At 42.4% G+C, this 17970-nt stretch overlaps 1 protein-coding gene across 3 annotated transcripts in view; it reads left to right on the top strand.

The window, feature by feature from the left end:
• CPO (carboxypeptidase O) overlaps window positions 1–17970 on the top strand; it is a 171935-nt gene that overhangs the window by 114086 nt on the left and 39879 nt on the right. For all 3 annotated transcript variants that reach the window (XM_082262022.1, XM_082262023.1, XM_082262024.1), the window contains 3 exons: window positions 4692–4803; window positions 10273–10374; window positions 10457–10561. In XM_082262022.1, coding sequence (XP_082118148.1) covers window positions 4692–4803; window positions 10273–10374; window positions 10457–10561 — 319 coding nt within the window. The remainder of the gene's footprint in view (window positions 1–4691; window positions 4804–10272; window positions 10375–10456; window positions 10562–17970) is intronic.

Here is a 17970-nt window from a genome sequence, read left to right as displayed (position 1 = left end):
AAGGATCACCAGACCAGAGAACATGTGCTCATTTCTCTTCTTGATAAACAACAGTTCTTAACCGCTTGCCGACTGCTCACAGTATATTTACTGCGGCAGTCGGCCCCTCACAGGCAGTGTGACGTAGGTCTACGTCGCTCGCCTGTGAGGCTCTGGGGAGCGAGCGCGCGCCCGCGGAGGCGTGCTCCCGCTCCCGCGCGGTCACGGACCCCCCCCCCCGCGCGTGTGACCAGCGGACCCGATGTCCGCCGGTCACTCGGCGATCGGCGGGGGAGAGGGAGAATGTCAGGCAGCTTGTGTAAACAAGCCACCTGTCATTCTCCTCGCTGTAAAGACACTGATCACTCGGATCTAGTATATAGATCCGTTGATCAGTGTCCTTACAGCTCAAGCCACAGCCAATCACAGTAGAAAGCACGCCCCTAGGGACACACACAGCCCCTCCCTCCTAAATAAAGTTAACCCCTTCACTACCAGTGTATTTTTACAGTAACAGTGCATATATATAGCACTGATTACTGTAGAAATGTCACTGGTAACCCCAAAAGTGTAAAAAATGTCAGTCAAGGGTCCGATCTGTCCGCCCCAATGTCGCAGTACCGCAAAAAAAATCGCAGATCGCCGCCATTACACGTTAAGAAAAAAACACCAAAAATGACAGAAATCTTTCCCTTTGTTAGTAAACGCGATAACTTTTGCGCAAACCAATCAAAATACGCTTTTTGCGATTTTTTTTACCAAACATAGGTAGCATAAAACAAATTGGCTGAAAATTTTAAAAAATTTTGATTTTTACATTTTTTTTGGGGGAATTTCATATAAAAAAATGTGAAAAATATTGTTATTTTTGCAAAATGTACGCTCTTTTTTTGTTTATAGCGCAAAAAGTAAAAATCGCACGGGTGATCAAATACCACCAAAAGAAATCTCTGTTTGTGGGAAAAAAAGGACGCCAAATTTGTTTAGATACAGCGTCGCACGACCGCGCAATTGTCTGTTAAAGTCACGCAGTGCCGAATCGCAAAATACCCCCTGGTCGTTTAGCAGGAAAATCCTCCGGGGCTAAACAAAAGGGAGATTTTTCCTTAACTTGTTTTAGTGCCTGGACAGATTAGGCTTAATTAATTAAGCCCAATCAGGGTGAAATGCGTCATAGAGATATGGCCATAGGTGGGAACTGTGTAGAAGCTAGTGCTATTGAATAAACATAATGGTTGGCATCATCAGAGGGCAGCCTGGGTTTTGTTTTATGGTGTATTGTTGAACTGCATTTGCTGTTTTTATAATGCAACTTAAAACTTGGGCATTAAAAAAATAAATAATATACATTTTCTGAAAGTGTACCTAAGAGCCATTATATCTTTTTGTCAGTTGAAGATGGTCATTGTGATTTGGCTGCTTTACAAAATGTCATCTGCGAGTATCCCAGGGCTGCTGTGCTAGGCACAACCAGCTTGTATTTGGTCCATAGACAGACTCAGAAAATGCTGGTAGGATTATATCTCTTAGCTAGCCTGGGAACACCTTGAAATCTCAAAGGAAATACTGGAGTTAGTGGCCTGGCAAAGAGAATCCTGAATCAGACCTTTCAAATCTTTTCAGAGTGGTAGGACAAGTGAATTGGCTAAGTTGATGATGATGGTGATAATGGTGATGGCAGAAATTATGATAAAAAAAATAAATGATAATCAAAATGTGAACTATGCATAGTATAACTATATAGATGGAAAATACATTACCAGCAAACACGATTATTAATTATTGCACAGTATTACTGTACTTACTTTTCCATACTTCTCTGAGTCTATATCCATGGAAATAGATGTCCTGAGACTAATCTTACACTTGGGTAAAGGTACCAAAAAAAACATTTAAGCTCTCAGCATCTGCCAGGTAAATTGCTGCATTGTAAAATTGTAAACATTTGCTGCAAAGGGCTATAAAATCAAACGATTCATCCCTGATCTAAAATGTGATAAATGAAATGTACAAGATTTATCAGAATGAGTCATCCTCATTTAAAATGAATGCCTAGAGACAAGTTAGAATGTATAAGAAAAGCAAAATTTCCCTGTGCACAAATATCAAGGGACAGCTTAAATTAGATGAAGCTTTATCCGTTTAACAAGCTCTGCTTATTTTAATAATAATACATTTTTGTATTTCTGATGCCTCTGTGGTATTTATGAGTTGAATTAATGTTTAAATTAAGAAGAAAATAAAAATTAACTTTTACCCTCCAAGGGCATACACATCCACATCATGTAGTGCATACTGTATATCAGGCACCCCTGTTCTGATGAAAGGGTTAACATGGAAGCAAGCCAATACTATCACTTACCAGACTTTATTAACCAGATATAAACATTAATTTCATTTGTTTCAATTTACTTGTCAGTTCTTTAACAGCATTACAATAACTGGCGCTGCCTCTCATATTAGGGAAGGTGATAAAGCAATTGAGAGCTAACAGGCACTGTGGGAATTGCCTTGTATATGAATGTTGACTGAAGATACTTAGGTATGTATAGCAAGATAGCAAGAGATGGCGGTACGGGCAGCCGAGGAGTCATTATGTGTATAGGAAATTACATCCTCAAACCTGTTATTTCTCTATGAACTGTATGTTTGGGAAGATTTTAGGATTTTAGAGCCTTAAGCTATATTTAAATCAATATTTCACTTTCAGTAGATTTTAAACACTTCTTAGAAAAAAAAAATGATATTGCTGAATATACTGTATGTAGTTATTTATCAGTACAATACCCAAGAGTAAGATTTGTTTTTCTTTTTTTTTTTTTTTTTCTAGAACTGATACTAGCTAGTGTTTGTTACTTTCTTAGTCTACTTTTCAGCAGTTCAGAATCCACTGCTCCTGGGAAGAGCATGTGAATATGCCCGCTATAACTATAATTGCTCTCTAAGGTGAATAATGATGTCAATACTCACTGACAACTCAAATCTTACTTGTATCTGCTTCCAGACAAAACATGGACAGGGGCAGGCAAGGTGAGGAATACCCATACATACAATCGCATAAAACTAACTCTAATAATTGGATATTAGAAAAAAATATATTTTATTTGTATTAACTACAGTGTCTTGAAAAAGTATTCATTCCCCTTGAAATTTTCCACATTTTGTCATGTTACAACCAAAAAACATAAATGTATTTTGTTGAGATTATATGTGATAGACGAACACAAAGTGGTGCATATTTGCAAAGTGGAAGGAAAATGAAAAATGGTTTTCAAAATTCTTTACAAAAAAATATCTGAAAAGTGTGGTTGCATTTGTATTTAACCCCCTTTACTCTGATACCCCTAACTAAAATCTAGTGGGACCGTTTGCCTTCAGAAGTCACCTTATCAGTAAATAGAGTGTGTAATTTAATCTCAGTATAAATACAGCTGTTCTGTGAAGCCCTCAGAGGTTTGTTAGGCCAAGGAACACACAAGAAAGGTCAGGGATAAAGTTGTGGAGAAGTATAAAGCAGGGTTAGGTTATAAAAAAAATATCCCAAGCTTTGAACATCTCAATGAGCACTGTTCAATCCATCATCCAAAAATGGAAAGATTATGACACAACTGCAAACCTACCAAGACTTGGCTGTCCACCTAAACTGACAGGCTGGGCAAGGAGAGCATTAATCAGAGAAGCAGCCAAGCGGCCTATGGTAACTCTGGAGGAACTGAAGAGATACACAGCTCAGGTGAGGGAATCTGTCCACAGGACAACTGTTAATTGTGCGCTCCACAAATCTGGCCTTTATTGAAGAGTGCCATAAGAAGTCCCATTTGTTTGCAAGAAGCCATGTGGGGGGACAGCAAACATGTGGCAAGGCACTCTGGCCAGATAAGACCAACATTGAACTTTTTGGACTAAAAGCAAAACGCTATGTGTGGCAGAAAACTAACACTGCACATCACCCTGAACACACCATCCCCACCGTGAAACATGGTGGTGGCAGCAGCATGTTGTGGGAATGCTTTTCTCCAGCAGGGACAGGGAAGCTGGTTAGAGTTGATGGGAAGATGGATGGAACCAAATACAGGGCAATATTGGAAGAAAACATGTTGGAGTCTGCAAAAGACTTAAGACTGGGACAAAGGTTCACCTTCCAGCAGGACGACAACCCTAAACATACATCCAGAGCTACAATGGAATGGTTTAAATCAAAGCATATTCATGTGTAGGAATGGCCCAGCCAAAGTCCAGACCTAAATCCAATTAAGAATATGTGGCAAGACTTGAAAATTGCTGTTTACAGATGCTCTCCATCCAATCTGACAGAGTTTGAGCTATTTTGCAAAGAAGAATTGGCAGAAATGTCACTCTCTAGATGTACAAAGCTGGTAGAGACATACCCAAAAAGACTTGCAGCTGTAACTGCAGCGAAAGGTGATTCTACAAAGTATTGACTCAGGGGGGCTAAATATAAATGCACGCCATTTACTATTTTCCTTCAACTTCACAATTATGTGCCACCTTGTGTCTATCCTTTTGTCTATCACATAAAATCCCAATAAAATACATTTACGTTTTTGGTTGTAACATGACAAAATGTGAAAATTTCAAGGTATGAATACTTTTTCAAGGCACTGCAAACATTTTCCTATACATGAAACTCTTTAATCCATTAGATTTTTTTAACATTTATTGGACATTGTGTCATCCATCTTGTTTTGTAGCATTCTGCTTAATAATATAACTCAGGTTATGGGCAGTGTGGAGAAAACAAAACTAAGAAGAAAGAGATCAACAACTGACTATATCTACACTGAATATCATCCAATGGAAGATGTAAGAGAACGATTTAGTATGTAGAATTTTTCTTCTGAAGTGTTTTTATGCTCAGTGTTCCTTTAATATTTGACTCCATACCTCAGAAACCATTGGAAATGTGGAAGTTTACAATTACACAGATGAACTATTGGATAGGTTCCAATCAAATATTTACGTATCAAATATTCCAATCAAATATTTACACATCTAACAATATTACCTACAAAAAGTGCAATATTAAAAGTTTAGGCTTTAAAAAATGTTTGCACACACTATATCTGGAACACCAGGGTGGGCAATTAATTTTCCCAAGGGGCCACATGAAAATTTGAGTTTTTTGTGGCGGTTCCAAACCAAATATTTATATATTATAATATATATAATAATATATATAATAATATAATATTAATATAATATTTCGATTTAACCAGCAGCCTTAGATGAGCAACACTGGACTGGGAAGGTCCACAAGTATGGAAACATATAGAAAACAAACCCCTGCCACTAGTTATAATAGGTACAACTGCTCATGAAATAGTGTGCACACTTATGATTATTAGAAGCAGTAGTAAAGAAATGTCCTCTGCTGATCTCGAGGTCACAATGTTGGTGTAGGGCAGGCTGGTAAAAGCAATGAGTAAGCTGACAGGTCTGCTCTTCATTGTAATATACTATATATAAAAGTTACAACACAAGCTTGTTTGTGGCTATCTCAGTGTTAATACACTTAACAAAATTATAAACGCAAAACTTTCGTTTTTGCCCCCCATTTGTCATGAGCTGAACTCAAAGATCTAAGACTTTTTATATGTACACAAAAGGCCTATTTCTTTTAAATATTGTTCACAAATCTGGCTAAATCTGTGTTAGTGAGCACTTCTCCTTTGCAGAGATAATCCATCCACCTCACAGGTATGGCATATCAAGATGCTGATTAGACAGCATGATTATTGCACAGGTGTACCTTAGACTGGCCACGATAAAAGGCCACTCTAAAATGTGCAGTTTTATTACACAGCACAATGCCACAGATGTCGCAAGTTTTGAGGGAGAGTGCAATTGGCATGCTGACTGAAGGAATGTTGCCCGTGAATTGAATTTTCATTTCTCTACCATAAGCTGTCTCCAAAGGTGTTTACGAGAATTTGGCAGTACATCCAACCCGCCTCAAAACCACAGACCACGTGTAACCGCACCAGTCCAGGACCTCCACATCCAGCATCTTCACCTTCAAGATCGTCTGAGACCAGCCACCGGACAGCTGCTGCAACAATCGGTTTGCATAATCAAAGTATTTCTGCACACACTGTCAGAAACCGTCTCAAGGAAGCTCATCTGCATGCTCGTCGTCCTCATTGGGGTCCCTACCTGACTGCAGTTTGTCATCATAACCAACTTAAGTGGGCAAATGCTCACATTCAATGACGTCTGGCACTTTGGAGAGGTGATTTCTTCATGGATGAATCCTAGTTTTCATTGTATAGGGCAGATGGCAGACAGCGTGTGCGGCGTCGTGTGGGTGAGCGGTTTGCTGATGTCAATGTTGTGGACCGAGTGGCCCATGGTGGTGGTGGGGTTATGGTATGGGCAGCCGTATGTTTGGGACAACGAACACAGGTGCATTTTATTGATGGCATTTTGAATGCACAGAGATACTGTGACGAGATCCTGAGGCCCATTGTTGTGCCATTCATCCACGACCATCACCTCATGTTGCAGCATGATAATGCATGGCCCCATGTTGCAAGGATCTATACACAATTCCTGGAAGCTGAAAACACCCCAGTTCTTGCATGGCCAGCATGCTTACCAGACATGTCACCCATTATGCATGTTTGGGATGCTCTGGATCGGCGTACATGATCCAGGTCCTGTGAATATCCAGCAACTTCGCACAGCCATTGAAGAGGAGTAGACCCACATTCAACAGGCCACAAACAACAACCTGATCATCTCTAGGCGAAGGAGATGTGTTGCACTGTGTGAGGCAAATGGTGGTCACACCAGATACTGACTGGTTTTCGGGTCCCCCCCAATACAGTAGGACTGCACATTTTAGAGTGGCCTTTATTGTTGCCCGTCTAAGGCATGCTTGTGCAATAATCATGCTGTCTAATCAGCATCTTGATATGCCACACCTGTGAGGTGGATGGATTACCTTGGCAAAGGAGAAGTGCTCACTAACACAGATTTAGACAGATTTTTGAACAATATTTGAGAGATATTGTGTACATAGAAAAAGTCTTAGATCTTTGAGTTCAGCTCTTGAAAAATGGGGGCAAAAACAAGTGTTGTGTTTATAATTTTGTTCAGTGTAATAGTAAATGGGAGAATGTGCTCCCACAAAAGTGTACAAGGCATACCCCATATTGGCCCCTGCCACCTAAAAAAACTGTTAGAATGCTTGATTCTGGTTAACTGCTTGCTGACCACCGCACGACTATTTACTGCGGCGGTCAGCCCCTCACAGGCAAAGCGACGTAGGGCTATGTCGCTAGCCTGTGAGGCTCTAGGGAGCGAGCGAGCGCGCGCCGCCGGAGGTGCGCTCCCGCTCCCGCCCGGTCACGGACCCCCCCGTGCGTGTGCCTGGTGGACCCGATGTCCGCCGGGCACTCGCGATCGCCTGTTACACCGGAAGAAAGGCAGGCGGCTGATGTATACAAAGCCGCCTGTCATTCTTCCCTGTGTATGAATGGAGATCAGACGGTTCTACTATGTAGGACCGTTGATCTCTGTTCTTACACTAGTAGCCACAGCCAATTACAGTTAGAAACACGCCCCTAGGACACACTTAACCCCTCCCTCTCCAATACAGTTAACTCCTTCACTGCCAGTGTAATTTTTACAGTAACAGTGCATATGTATAGCACTGATTACTGCAGTAATGTCACTAGTAACCCCAAAAGTGTCAAAAATGTCAGTCAATGGTCCGATCTGTCCGCCGCAATGTCGAAGTCCCGCAAAAAAATCGCAGATCGCCGACATTACTCGTAAAAAAAAAACAACAAAAATGACAAAAATCTTTCCCTTTGTTAGTAAACGCGATAACTTTTGCGCAAACCAATCAAAATACGCTTTCTGCGATTTTTTTTTACCAAACATATGTAGTATAAAACAAATTGGCCGAAAATGTTAAAAAATTTTGATTTTTACATTTTTTTGGGGAATTTCATATAAAAAAATGTGAAAAATATTGTTATTTTTGCAAAATTTACGCTCTTTTTTTGTTTATAGTGCATGATCAAAAAATCGCACAGGTGATCAAATACCTCCAAAAGAAAGCTCTGTTTGTGGGAAAAAAAGGACGTCAAATTAGTTTAGGTACAGTGTTGCACGACCGCGCAATTGTTCGTTAAATTCACGCAGTGCCGAATCGCAAAATAGGCCCTGGTCAGGAAGGGGGTAAAATCTTCTGGGGTTTAAGTGGTTAATTCGCCCGATTATTGCCAGTCAAAGAGTGAAAAAAAAAGGATGAAGTCCTAAAATGGAGTTATGGTCAAGCTGAGGACAGAGGTTAAACAGGTAGCAAACAACTGTAGTGCGTGAACCAGGCAATTGGTTAGATCAGGTGGCAAAGAGGTAGGCATATAAATACAAGAACAGGTCACTACAACCAAGAAAGAAAAGGTGGATTACTAAAGCTCACAGACACTGTGAGGAAGAGCTAGAATAGGGAATAGTATGTCGTAGGTCTTCTATGAAAGGTGAGTGGGAGTGTCCAGCTTGTAATGAAAGTTGTATAACTGACAGTTCATGCTACTTCTGCACTGTCCCATCTGGGAAAGCTTCTGTTATCTTTTGGCCCAAAACAGCCCATGGTTTCAGTAATGTCGTATTCAGATCCTTGCAGTTAAACAAATTAAAATTGTTTATCATGGTAAAAATGTGCTCGCTTGCATTTATTAATACAAAATACAGTATGTACAACTTAGATTTGTGCTACTGTTGTGGAGGACAAAGAACCCTTTCAGTTGTGATGAGTATCTGAGTAAGCCAGAGTGGATTAACAAGTTTTCATATGTAGCCTTTCAAAAGGAGACCTCTGTTAACAAGGATTTGATCTACAGTATGTTCAGTTTACTAAGAGTACACAAATGTATTGCATCACATCACAGTATATTAGATTAAAACAATAGGTGTTAGCATGAGTATGGTTAAATACAGGAAAACCTACTGTTCTTTGCCATAACTCAAACACAGGCCCAGAGAAAATTCCCGAAAATCCAAGAGAACATTGTACATATCAAATGATCTGCAGTCCAACAATAAAATGCCATAATTGGTGTCTTTTAAAAATCCAAGAACGTACAGCTTAATATCAATGAAATGTGCTAAACAAGCACTTTCTTTGAAATAACAAGTTAGAAAACAAGTTTCATTCTGAATCTATTCCTCTCTCTACCTACACTCTGCACAAACCTGTATAACATTGGTAAAACAGGACAAATATTTGAGTCATATTTACCTCCATCCACCATGAAGTACCGGTAATTGGTTAAGACAGACAACAATCCAATATCCTTGTGTTCAAATTTCCATGTACAGTAAAACCTTGGATTGAGAGTAACTTGGTTTGAGAGCGTTTTGCAAGACAAGCTAAATTTTTTCATACATTTTGACTTGATAAACAAGCGATGTCTTGATATACAAGTAGCGTCATGTCACAGCTGAATATAAAAGAGAAGAGAGGTGCCTCTAAGTGTAGCAATATGGTTACATTTAATAAAGGTACTATATTTAGCAACTCTCATGGTTGATTATTAAAACTGGCACATCTAAGTATGCAGGCATCTGGGGTAAAGCTGACCACATAGACCATCCTCTGCACCATCAACGACATCATCCCTTCCACGCTTTCAGTTCGCTCTACTGCAGGGTCGTCTTCCCGGTCACGACTGCAGACCGAAAGAGCCAGCAATGAGGAGGATGGTCTATGCGGACAGCTTAACCCTGAATGCCTGCATGCTTAGATGTACCTCTTTTAATCATCAACCATGTGATTTGTTAAATTTGAACCTTTTTTAAATGTAACTATATTGCTACACTTAGAAGCACCTCTCTTCTCTTTTATACTCTGTAGCTCCTGCTGGATTTTGCTTTTACTCCCCTTGTGGAGGCTGCCACATGGAAATTTTATGGTTACACAACTTATCACATTGCTATAATTTTTTTTATATGAAGTATAAATTGGTTGTGGAATTAATCATCTGAGTTTCTATTAATTCTTATGGAGAAATTCACTTTAATATAAGAGTGCTTTGGATTACAAGCATGTTACCGGAACTAATTATTCTCACAATTCAAGGTTGTATAAGAAGTCTGTAGTTTGTCTGTTAACATATTTGCAAATGCCACTGGATTTTAACTGATTGATTATATGTATGTATCATTTGCATACATGTTCAATATAGTGAAATGTTTATGTGCATTGTCAGGCCTATTTGACAAATGCACATTCTAAACCAGTAATCTTTTTATATTTTTAAGATTTACAACTGGATCAATCTAATGTCGGAAACGCACAGTGATCTGATTACACAACATCACTTGGGTTATACATACGAGTCCAGACCCATTCATTATCTAAAAGTAGGTAACGTTCTCATAGATAATTTCAGGGTCAAGTTTCTAAGATATTTTTGGAAGTACTAACTTGTACTTTTCCTTGCAGATTAGTCAACCATCAAGTAATCCTAAAAAAATTATCTGGATGGACTGTGGCATTCATGCACGGGAATGGATTGCACCAGCTTTTTGTCAGTGGTTTGTTAAAGAGGTAACATTTCTTGCTCCACTTAGCCACTTATAGTGTAGGAGTTCTGTAAATGTGTGCAATTCACAAATGCAATTTGGTATAAATGTGTGCAAAAAATGTTTAATTGTCTACAGTGAACACCTCTCATTCTGTGTGCCTAGTAAAATAGAGCAATCCTGTATAATACATACAGTAGACATTTGAAATGAACAAGAAAAAGAAGAAGAAAAAAGGCCAGTAATAGTTAAGATGCATTCAACTGAGCTCATTCTGTAATGCTGAAGGTGTTTCGTAGCAATTTTTAGGTTCCAATAAGAATACCCCAGTATTTATTTTCACACAGGTATAGCACAGATGCCTTAATCCAGTCACCAATATGTTGATGTTGATGGTCCAAGAACAGGATAGGAGGTGTGAAAGTTGTAGAACCAACTTGTTTGGGTTATATAATCCCATCCTTGGTATCCGGTTGGTTCAACAACTATCCTCTATTCATAAATCTAATTCAAGCACGTCTTCTTCTCTGAGCTGCTGTCCATATGGTGTGATTTTCTTCTGCATGGGGACATGGAAATTATCCGCAGTAAACAATGAATTTCCTGCCGTAGGTTTTTGATACATGCTTATTCTCAAGAGTTTTCCTTCTCAATAAATTTTAAAACCTATGAATGGAATATTCTCTTTATCAAAATTCACAGTCAGGAATATATTGGATTTATTATCACTAACAAAATGCTGTATTAAAATGCCGCAGAGACTAAGGCTGCCCTTAGTATAGGGGTGATCAGATATGTGGGTATTAGACCACCTTCAAGGCCACTAATCTTTTCAGCTCTGCAGAAACCTCTATTAACCTGCAAAGGTGGTTATGCTGATCTAGCAAGGTAATATGAGTAGAAGGAAAAGAGAAGAGCTGTGCAGAGAGATGGGGATGAACAATGGCAATTGAGGCACGGTATTATGCAGCTTTCTAGCAACTTCTCATATCTATAAGTGGTCTTAGAAGTGAACAGTGCATGCTGATAATGTTACATAAGGATACAATAATTCTGATTTACCTAAAAATACTCTTACTGCTATTTCTCAGTAAGAAGTATATTCATGCCTTTTAAAACACTTAGACAGAAAGAGTCACACTGGTTTTCTCAATGATATTCACACATAATACCTGCTATTGAACACTAAGCCTATTCCTGGGAATAATAAAAACCATCATTAACATATGTTTACATAGACTGGTAAAAACATTGACCCTGGTGTTGATGCTGACTTAGCATGCACTGACAGAAATTGCAGCAGTTCTTTAAGGTGCTTAAGAAGATCAGTAGTAGGCAAAACATTAAAATTAATGCATTATCACAAATTCCCAAGCAACAGTTAATCATTAGACTTCCATACATGCCAGAGTCTAAGGGTCAAAAGTTAAAGACAGTAGGAAGCATACATGATCACACTTCATCATGCATAAATTGTTTCCTAGCGTAGGTGCACTAACATATTTTAAAAATTTCCTTTGCAATAAAAGCACATAATATGTACAGTATATTGTCAGTTTGTATGGTATACTTCAAAACTAAGCAAAGTCATTGCTTAAAAATTCAGTCCATTGCAAAGTGATATTCAGTTATTGGATGCATATAGTTTGCTAAGTCACCTGCTGACCTCTTGTATCTCTTGAGGACCACAGTGGTGAGATCTTCCTGACATGTTTGTCAACTGTTTTTCCACCCATCTTTTAGTGTTTACTGATAATGCCTTCCTTTGGGTGTTTCCACTCCTCCTGCTGTATTCTATACAATATAAAATAAATATAACTTTAAACCAGGACAGAAGGGAGTTCTCATAATAACGTAAACATTTGTGGACATTTATTCACCTCCAGAGTCTCAGGGATTATGAAACATTTTTAGGTGGTTTAATTTTCCAGAATCTACCAAAACTAGAATATCTGTTTCTGGTTAAGGTGTACTTTTAATAAACAGAGAAAAGCAGTGATCCTGAGGATCACGACTGATCTCTGATGAGTTACCGTTTAGTTTGCTGAGATGAGGAGCAGAGAACATGTTCTTCTCTTCTCATCACAGTACATGACCGTTTCTGTCACAAACGGCCAGTTTAGAAAAGTGAGATCTGAAGATCTCACAGCCGTTATTCTGAAATATCTCCATTCCAGATTCTCCAGCTCAGAGGTGGAGAATCAGGGGGAGAAGCTGTGTGATCAGAGGAAGAAGACTTCTTTATTCCGATATATCAGCACCAGTGGGTTCAAAATTAAAAACTAAATAAAAAATACATATGTATATATGGTATGTATGTATGTATGTGTGTGTTGGTGTATGTATATATATATATATATATATACTGTATGTACTGGTGTGTGTGTGTGTATATATATATATATATATATATAAATATATATATATATATATATATATATATATATACAGTATATATATATATATATATATATATATATATATATATACTGTATGTACTGGTGTGTGTGTATGTATATATATATATATATATATATATATTGTATGTACTGGTGTATATATATATATATATATATATATATATATACTGTATGTACTGGTGTGTGTGTGTATATATATATATATATATATATACTGTATGTACATACATATATACACTGTATGTATTTATGTATATATACTGTATATATACTGTATATATGTGTGTGTGTGTGTGTGTGTGTGTGTGTAGATCGATAGATATTCAGTTAGTTTTCATGTGTCAGAACTAGGGTTGAGCGGACACCTAGATGTCCGTGTTCGACGGGTTCGGCCGAACTTTAAAAAAAAGTCCGGGTCCGTGTCCCGGACTTTTACCGAACTTTTCCCGGACACCGAACCCCATTGAAGTCAATGGGGACCCGAACTTTAAGGCACTAAAATGGCTCTAAAACACCAAAGGAAAGGGCTAGAGTGCTGCAAATGGCAGCAAAACGTAATTAAGAGCATGGCAAGTGCTCTGCAAACAAATGTGGATAGGGAAATAACTTAAAACAACAAAAAAAAACAGAAAAATAAAACAATGTTCTTCTTCATCTCTGAAGGACGAGGCCCATATGGAGTAGGAGGGAGGTTGAGGTGGTGGTGGATGTGGCGGTGACATAGGCGTGCGCACAGGGTGTGCTGGGTGTGCCTGGGCACACCCTAATCACCTAGGGCACATAGCATTGCCAGTGAGGAGATGGGAAAGATCTCCCTGGGACCTGCTCTGCTCTATTTCTCCTTGCCTACAGGTACATGGCCCCGATACATTACTCTCCCTGCTGGCAAACACATGCATGTGTATTTCAACTTTGGGGTGCACACCTTAATGCAATAGGCTGCGCACACCTATGGGCGGTGTAGGTGGAAGCGGCGGTGGAGGAGGACCAGGGCCGGATTAACAGCATCATGGGCTTGGTGCTGAGGATTTTGAAGGGCCTTAAGGGCCGTGCCTTGCCATGCACCCAGAGGAGGAAGGGTGCAGCCATGCATGCCTAATTCAACATGGGATGCTGTCTCTGAAGCCCATAAACACATCCATGCATCGCCAACTGTCCCTCCTTGTCCGGCCTTCACGCTGTGTGGGGAGGTTCTGAGGGTGCTGCCTGGGGAAGCGAGCATAGAAGCCAGACTTCTGTGTTTACAAGTGACAGAAGAGCGGTAACAGTGAATATGGCCAACCCGGGGCCTATATAAAAGGTAGGGGCCTGGAGCTGCAGCTCCAATAGCCCCTACATTAATCTGGCCCTGAGGAGGAGGACGAGGTAGCCAACACTGCTTCTTTTCAAAAATTTTAAATGAGGGTACACCCCAAAAGAGTGAGAAAGAGCAAAAATGGAACAATGGGTGGGTAAGGTCGGTATCCATTGCTATTCTGCATAAGGTACGGAAAAGTCCCGTGGGATCCATGCCTGGTTCATTTTAATGAACGTGAGCTTGTCCACATTGTCTCTGGACAGGCGGCTGCGCTTGTCTGTTATAACGCCCCCAGCCGTGCTAAATACCCGTTCAGATAATACACTGGCTGCAGGGCACGCCAGCACCTCCAAGGCGTAAAGGGCAAGCTCAGGCCATGTGCCCAATTTGGAGACCCAGAAGTTGAAGGGGGCAGACCCGTCATTCACTACATGTAGGCGTGTGCACACATACTGCTCCACCATGTTGGTAAAATGCTGCCTCCTGCTAAGACGTTCCATCTGAGCTGCTGGTGCTGCTGTTTGTTGTGGCGTGCTGACAAAGCTTTTCCACATTTCGGCCATGCTAACCCTGCCTTCTGAGGTGCTGGCGGTGCCCTGGTTGCGTTGGCGACCTCCTCCTCCTCCTCCTCTGCCTTGTGCTTCCACTGTGGCCCCGCTGTCAGATGGGAATGCCAGCAGCATGGCGTCTACCAGCGTGCGCTTGTACTCGCGCATCTTGCGATCGCGCTCCAGTGAGTGAATTAAGGACGGTACGTTGTCCTTGTAACGGGGATCCAGCAGCGTGGCCACCCAGTAATCAGCACAAGTTAGAATGTGGGCAACTCGGCGGTCGTTGTGGAGACACTGCAGCATGTAATCGCTCATGTGTGCCAGGCTGCCCAGAGGCAACGAAAGGCTGTCCTCTGTGGGAGGTGTATCGTCCGTGTCCTCTGTATCCCCCCAGCCACGCACCAGTGATGGCCATGAGCTGGCCTGGGTGCCACCCTGCTGTGAACATGGTTCCATCTCCTCCTCCAGCTCCTCCTCCTCCTCATCCTCCTCATCCTCCAGAACTGTGCCCCTGCTGGACAATTGCGTCCCTGGCGTTTGCGTGTGCAGGAACCCACCCTCGGAGCCCCTTGCGAATGACTGCCCTGAAAGCCTTGGAAATGTTACCTCTTCATCCTCCTCCTCCTCCTCATCCTGTGCCACATCCTCTTCCATCATCGCCCGAATTGTTTTTTCAAGGAGGCATAGAAGTGGGATAGTTAAGCTGAGAACGGCGTCATTGCCACTGGCCATGTTGGTGGAGTACTCAAAACAGCGCAACAAGGCACACAGGTCTCGCATGGAGGCCCAGTTATTGGTGGTGAAGTGGTGCTGTTCCGCAGAGCGACTCACGCGTGCGTGCTGCAGCTGAAACTCCACTATGGCCTGCTGCTGCTCGCACAGTCTTTCCAGCATGTGCAAGGTGGAGTTCCACCTTGTGGGCACGTCACATATGAGGCGGTGAGCGGGAAGGCCGAAGTTACGCTGCAGCGCTGCCAGGCGAGCAGCAGCAGGGTGAGAACGCCGAAAGTGCGCACAAACGGCCCGCACTTTCTGCAGCAGCTCTGACATATCGGGGTAGTTTTTAAGGAACCTCTGCACCACCAAATTCAGCACATGCGCCAGGCAAGGGATGTGCGTCAAACCGGCTAGGCCCAGAGCTGCTATGAGATTTCGCCCGTTATCGCACACCACCAGGCCGGGCTTGAGGCTCGCTGGCAGCAACCACTCATTTGTCTGCTGTTCCATGCTCCTCCACAACTCCTGCGCGGTGTGTGGTTTGTCCCCCAAACAGGCAAGTTGTAAAACTGCCTGCTGTCGTTTACCCCTGGCCGTGCTGAAGTTGGTGGTGAAGGTGTTACGCTGTCCGGATGAGGAGGCGGTAGAGGATGAGGAAGCGGAGTAGGAGGAGTTAGGAACAGGAGGCAAACTGAAGCGCCCTGCAATCCTCGGTGGTGGAAGGACATGCGCCAAATTGCTATCCGCCTCAGGCCCATCCGCCACTGCATTTACCCAGTGTGCCGTTAGGGAGATATAACGCCCCTGACCGTGCTTACTGGTCCACGTATCCGTAGTTAGGTGGACCTTGGCACAGATGGCGTTGCGCAGTGCACACCTGATATTTTCCCCCACTTGGTTGTGCAGGGAAGGGATGGCTTGCCTGGAAAAGTAGTGGCGGCTGGGCACGACGTACTGTGGGACAGCCACCGACATAAGGTTTTTAAAACTGTGCGTCTCCACCAGACGGAATGACAGCATTTCAAAGGCCAATAATTTTGAAATGCTGGCATTCAGGGCCAGGGATCGCGGGTGGGTAGGGGGGTACTTCCTCTTCCTCTCAAGTGTTTGGGAGATGGAAAGCTGAACGCTTCCACGGGACATTGTGGAGATGGTTGTTGGTGACCCAGGTGGTGGTGTTGCTGACAGATCGTCTGTTTGCGGGGTGGCAGGTGCCGGTATCACTACAGATGTGGCTGGAGCGGCCGAGACTGCAGCAGAAGAGGAAGCAGGATGAGCCAGAGACGTTTCTTGGTTTTGAAGGTGTGTACTCCACTGCAGCTCGTGCTTTGCACTTAGATGCCTGATCATGCAGGTTGTGCTCAGGTTGAGAAGGTTTATGCCTCGCTTCAAGCTCTGATTGCACAGGGTGCAAACCACTCGTGTCCTGTCATCAGCACATTTTCTAAAGAACTTCCACGCTAGAGAACTCCTTTGAGCTGACTTTGGTGCGCTCGTTCCCTTGCTGCGTTGGGCAGTAGCGGGCGTAGTGTCTAGGGCACGGCCGCTCCGCTTCTGCACCCTGCTCCCTCTTCTGCTGTGCTGGTGGCTCTGTGCGACCACCGCCTCTTCCTCCAAACTACTCAGGTCACCTGCATGACGTTCATTCCATGTGGGGTCGAGGACCTCATCGTCCTCCACATCATCTTCCACCCAGTCTTCACCCCTGCCCTCCTTGTCGGTCTCCACAATGCTGAACGCCGCAGCAGTTGGCACCTGCGTTTCGTCATCATCGGAGACGTGCTGCGATGATCCTTGCATGTACTCATCTTGAGAAATAAGTGGTTGGGCATCGCTGCACTCAATCTCTTCCACTTCTGGGGCAGGGCTAGGTGGATGGCCCTGGGAAACCCTGCTGACAGAGTCCTCAAAAAGAATAAGAGACTGCTGTATGGCTTGGGGCTCAGACTGCTGGCCTGATTTGCAAGGGGGTGAGGTGAAAGACGGTTGGACATTGGCTGCAGGTGCCAACTCTGACCTTTCTGCAGTAGACTGGGTGGGAGACAATGTGAAGGAACTGGAGGCACTGTCAGCAGCAAACCAATCTACTATCGCCTCAACTTGTTCTGGCCTCATCACTTCTAGGGGCGTTTGATGCCCTACCAAATACTGATGCAGGTTCTGTCGCCTACTCACACTTGAGGAAGGTGTTTCACTTGTGCGTGTAGCTGGCACAGATCGACCACGTCCTCTCCTTGCAACAGGAGCTCTACCAGCAGCACCACGACCCAGGCCACGGCCCTTATTTGACGGTCTCCTCATATTTCTGTAATTTAAGATCTTGCCCTAGAAAGGTTTTTATTGAATAGCGGAATAGGAAACATGATCCAAAAAAGTGTATGTATCTCGCACGTACAAAACCACACTAGGCCCCAATTACTATTGTTTCTACCCCTAAAAGGATGGATGA

Source organism: Pelophylax lessonae (assembly GCF_965119305.1).
Source record: "Pelophylax lessonae genome assembly, chromosome: 6".
In the NCBI taxonomy this organism is placed as follows: Eukaryota; Metazoa; Chordata; class Amphibia; order Anura; family Ranidae; genus Pelophylax; species Pelophylax lessonae.
This window is presented reverse-complemented; position numbering and strand designations above follow the sequence as displayed.